The 5,281-nt window shown below is 40.6% G+C and overlaps 1 protein-coding gene across 1 annotated transcript; it reads right to left on the reverse strand.

Moving 5' to 3' along the window:
* Positions 1 to 150: 150 nt before the first annotated feature.
* Positions 151 to 5,057, reverse strand: SARC_07994 (hypothetical protein; the record flags this gene model as incomplete). Its single annotated transcript, XM_014298041.1, has 9 exons — positions 151 to 356; positions 546 to 669; positions 1,036 to 1,173; positions 1,449 to 1,756; positions 2,330 to 2,399; positions 2,891 to 2,968; positions 4,082 to 4,214; positions 4,367 to 4,481; positions 4,898 to 5,057. Coding segments are annotated over 9 exons (1,332 nt in total), but the record flags the coding sequence as incomplete, so codon positions are not given.
* Positions 5,058 to 5,281: the final 224 nt, after the last annotated feature.

Below are 5,281 nucleotides of genomic sequence, written 5' to 3' on the forward strand. Positions count from 1 at the left end.
ACACACACACACACACACACACACACATATATATATATATATATATATATATATATATATACTATATACACACACACACACACATAATATATATATATATACATACATACGTATGCGTATACACTTATATTCACACCCACAAGACATACCGTCCTGACTCATATCAGTAATCGCCTTCTCCTCAATACTCTCCAACTCTCGGTAGTATGCGCCTTCGTCCGAGAACACAGCCAGGTGAGCGTTCTGGCGCATGGCATCGAATTCACTACACAGTTCACTGTCCTTCTCCATTGCTTGTTGGGCTTTCACGTCCGCATGACTCACGTCTTTAGCATGACTCATTCGTGATAGCATTCCTGTACGTATTCGTAGATCGTAGCGTGTGTAAGTGAATGCGACTCTATCAACACGTACGAGTTACGATCAACTCCGCGTTGTACTTGTCTTTACCATATCTCATACTTGGTTGCTGAAAGAATACTCATGCATACAAAACACACAGTACAGACAGTAGTCGGTTTTCGCATTCGAATGGGATAACATACCTTTGTGTGTTAGACTCGCTTCGGTTTTGTGGTATTGTGTGGTCCAAGTTTTCTTCGTCTTTGTAAATTTGTCAGAGTGCGACTTATGACATTTCGCCAACTTGGTTTTCAGAGTCGCAAATTGCTACGCGGCGTACAATGATTGGTAGTACCAGATAGTATCAAATGTAGAAGAAAAGTTTATTGGGTTAACGGATATAGAAATATATGAATATATAAATATGCATACATATACATATACACACACACACACACACACATATATATATATATATATAACCATAATATAATAATAAAAATAATAAAAATATAAATATACATATACAGATACAAATATACACATATATATATATATTGAAATAATATAAGTACAAATCAATATATATGGATACGGACAAGGATAAGGACAAGGATTAGGATAAGGATAAGGATAAGGATGTAAATATATATATATATATATGATTCTACGAAACTCCCTAAGAACTCATACCTTTGTCGCTGATTTGTTGTTATCCGTCTCACCACTCAATTTGAGCATGTCAAACAGCTCCAAACCTAACTTTTCCCTGGCTAGGCATCGGTGCAACTTTAATTCACTCTGGTACATTAAAATATCTGGGACGGGAGTCTTGTTGGCAATTGGGGGTGAATGTACATATTAGGGTTTATCAGACATCCAAACTGAGTTTTTTCTCGGGTGTGACACCGGTGTCATTTAGAACCGTTCTCGTGGGTCAGTACACCTGGTACCGCCATATACCTGATTCTCGGGTGTGTAGCTATGGCAACCGTCTCCTTGACAGGGAACCCATGTCCTACCTACGCAGCATACACTCTACAAGCACACACACAAAACACATACAATAACCCATTCCTATCTCACACACTACTTTATCCGCGTACCTGTAATGAAGCATCTGAATTATCCTCTGCCTGTGCCTGTGCATGTGGGGGTGCCCTCTCATGGCCGGGGTGTGTGGCTATGACATCCTTCTCCTCATACAGGTCCACATGCGCAGTACTATCCGCAGGTGTCTCGCTCTCAGTCCCCTGGCTTGCACTGTCCCCCACAGGCACTGTGTGCTCTGTTGAGCTCGGGAGACTATCCTCTGGACTGGTTGTTGAACTAGTTGCGGTGTTTGCGGAAGGTTCTGCTGGTGCTTCGGTGTCGGTTGCGTCTAGGGCCAGGACGACGCTCTTAGGCCGTCCGGCTGTGCTAGAGAGGTGATTTAGTGTGAAATAGTTGTCGCATAATTGTTTATGGCTTGTGGGCCAGGACGACACTCTTAGGCCGTCTGGTTGTACTAGAGAAGAGGTTCAGAGTAAAATTAGTTCAGATATAGGTTTCCACACATATACTAAATAATCAATGGTTTTCAATGATAGTCTAGAACTCCGAAGATCTTCATATATATATATATATATATATACATAAATATATATTGTGTAATATATTGTGTTATATATATATATATACACAATATTTATGTATAGATGTATGTATTAATACATATCGATATAAATATATATATATATAACATACGAACTAGTATGTAATTAATATCGAACTAAATTAAGAGGATCCGTAGGCCTTAAGTATGCATAATTGTAAAATACTGAAGTGCATATGAACTAATGTGAGATTAATATCGAAATAAACAATACGTATCCGTTACGGCCTTTCGTTTACATCATTGTACAGTACTGAAGTGCGTACGAACTAATATGGAATTAATCTCGAACTAAAAATATAAGTATCCGTTTGGCCTACAGACGATACCTACCACTGCGAGGAGCCTCGGCTGGTCGTGCTGGCGGTTGGGACTGTGTCTCTGTGGGCGTTCTCTCAACTTCCTGTCAGTGCACACGACGACGTCAGAGACATGGTGATTAAGAATCGAGCAGCACAATACCAAACGAATGTACTACGGAATGTGTGAAATATGAAACGTATATCAAACGGATTGTAAATAAATGTACTGAACAATTGCAAATGAGGTATTGGCTGCCTCCGGGAGGTTGAAAAAGCATTCGAGCAATGGGAAAGGTGCTAATGAATCTGAAGTAGAGGTGATGCACTACAAACGGTCATTGAATAACCAACCATAAATCCAAATAGGTGAATGGCTGAGAATTATCATATATATATATATATATATGTGTGTGTGTACACACACACACACGACACACTTATTGTATATATATATATACTATATATATATATATATATATACAATATACATATACATACATACATACATCACACACACACACATATATATATATATATATATATATACATAGATACGTATATAAACAAATTCGCATATGTAGCTTGCACACACGTTTGTTTCCTCTTCGTTGTCGGATGAGTCATCGTCCGCTTCCTCTTCGCCCGCCGCCGCCGCAGCAGCTGGACCGGTCTGCACAAGTTCAAATTAGTGGATATTTATAGATACGTAAGTCCATAAATAAATCACTCGATGGTTTGAAAAAACAAAGCTCAGTGCACTTTCAGCTTGTTAATAATAGTCCTGACATTACACCTTCAAAATAAACTTGGTTTATAGTTGATAGGGCGGCACAGACACCTATACATTGTCAACAGCGATAGGTTCTCCGGCTACTAATTAAACAGCCAGGCCTTAACCAGTACCGACGTATATTTGTGCGTACAGGTCACATACTTGACAGCGGAACACTGTACCAGGGTAATGACCTCTACTGACAAAAAAACTATACTTCTGACTATACACATAGACATACTATTCCATGTATATGGCCAAACACACAGACGTACTAACCTATGCTGACAATTGATACTTCTGACTATACATATAGACATACTATTCCATGTATATGGCCACACACACAGACATACTAAAATTTGCTGACAATCAATACTTCTGACTATACATATAGACATACTATTCCATGTATATGGCCACACACACAGACATACTATTTAATATATAGTACCACACACATAGGCATACTATTCAATATTTATGACCACACAGGTAGACATACTATTCGATATATAGGACCTTACACATACATACCACATGATTCAATTTTGATATACCCGGAACTAAGTGCACACGCGCACATACCAGCGAACGCATACGTATCATAGCCCTAACATGTCACTAACACACCAACCTCAATCCTAAGCAGATATGTTTTGTCCTCAACAACATCAGCCCTAAACCTTACTAAACCCAAGTGTATATTGCATCCTGCACTACATACACATTCGGGATAGATTCACAGCGCCTCTCACAAACCCCTCAGCTGCTTCAGTGGCACCGTCGGATGTGTATCGCCCGTGACATCCGTTACGCCGATGGTCCATATAACAAATACATACACATACAAATACAGATACAGATGCACATTCACACACACACAATAAAAAACACACATACACACAATAATAAGCACACATTCACATACAAACACAGACCCCATCCGAGATAGAATTCCTCACGACAGGCACAGACATACACTATACTTGACAGCCCACCCGCACACACCTCAGCGGTTTCGGCGGTGTCATCGTCTGTGCCGTTGTCTGGGACCTCCGCGTCGTCGCCAGCCTCTTCCTCTTCAGACTCCACCGGCTGCACTTCGCGTTTCTTCTCGAAGCCCAGCATGTCTTCCATAGTACTGGGTAGAGCATGGTCGGAGATGTTCGGTACTTAAGCATACACAACATAAAATACATATATACCTATCGTGGCTATGTCTCGAATGCTTTCAGGTAAGATGTAGTATACAGTCGAGTACGTAAAAGGAAAACGTAAAGTATGTGTACACACCGTCCGGTCATTGCCGCGGCCATGGCCATGCGTGCGTCTCGTTGTGGATCTGAATACGTGAACTTAGACGTTTGCGACGGCTTTGGACTCAAACCCGGACTGCCTGGTTTCTTGCCTGCAACAAACGTATTGTAAATTTTAAAGGCAATGTGTGAGAGTAAGCGTGCCCGTTCTCACAATACGAGACTAGATGTGAGGTGTGTTTAATTTTTTTCACGTAGTATATGTGATTACATTGATGCTTATCCATTGAGTGTATGTAATTATATAAATGTACATTGGTTATTGATTTAGTGTATGTAATTACCTAGATGTGTATTATTTAGTGTGCATGTAAATACATTGATGGATATTTATTGATATACCAGCACACTCGTGTACACACACATCAACTACTCAAATAACAAACACACATGCACATACACACCGATTTCACAGATAACAGTCACATACCAATCGCTCAGATACCGTACCGAAATCTACATAACACTCCACTCCAACAACACAACACAACACAACACAGGCACATACCTACACTATTAGATGAGGTGGGGTTTTTATTATTGGGATTGGACATTTGCCGCTGTAACCGCTGTAAAAAGTTTGCCTTGTCCTTGACACTGCGAGGGGGGGCCTCTTCCATCTCATCGTCGGGTGTATTGGGGGTGTCTGGTGTTCCATTCAGGGCGGCTGGGTGAAAGCATGCGAATGAAGGGGCGTGGTGAGTGCGTATTGAACTATGAATTGACGCACATACATACACAGAGACGCACATGCACGCGCATGGACGTACACACACACATTCATATACACACATATATGTATACACAAAGGCACAGACATAGACACAGACACGGACGCGGAAATAGACTCATGCATGAAATCAGACACAGACAGAGAAACACACACACACAC

This window comes from Sphaeroforma arctica, assembly GCF_001186125.1.
Source record: "Sphaeroforma arctica JP610 unplaced genomic scaffold supercont1.677, whole genome shotgun sequence".
Lineage (NCBI taxonomy): Eukaryota > Ichthyosporea > Ichthyophonida > Sphaeroforma > Sphaeroforma arctica.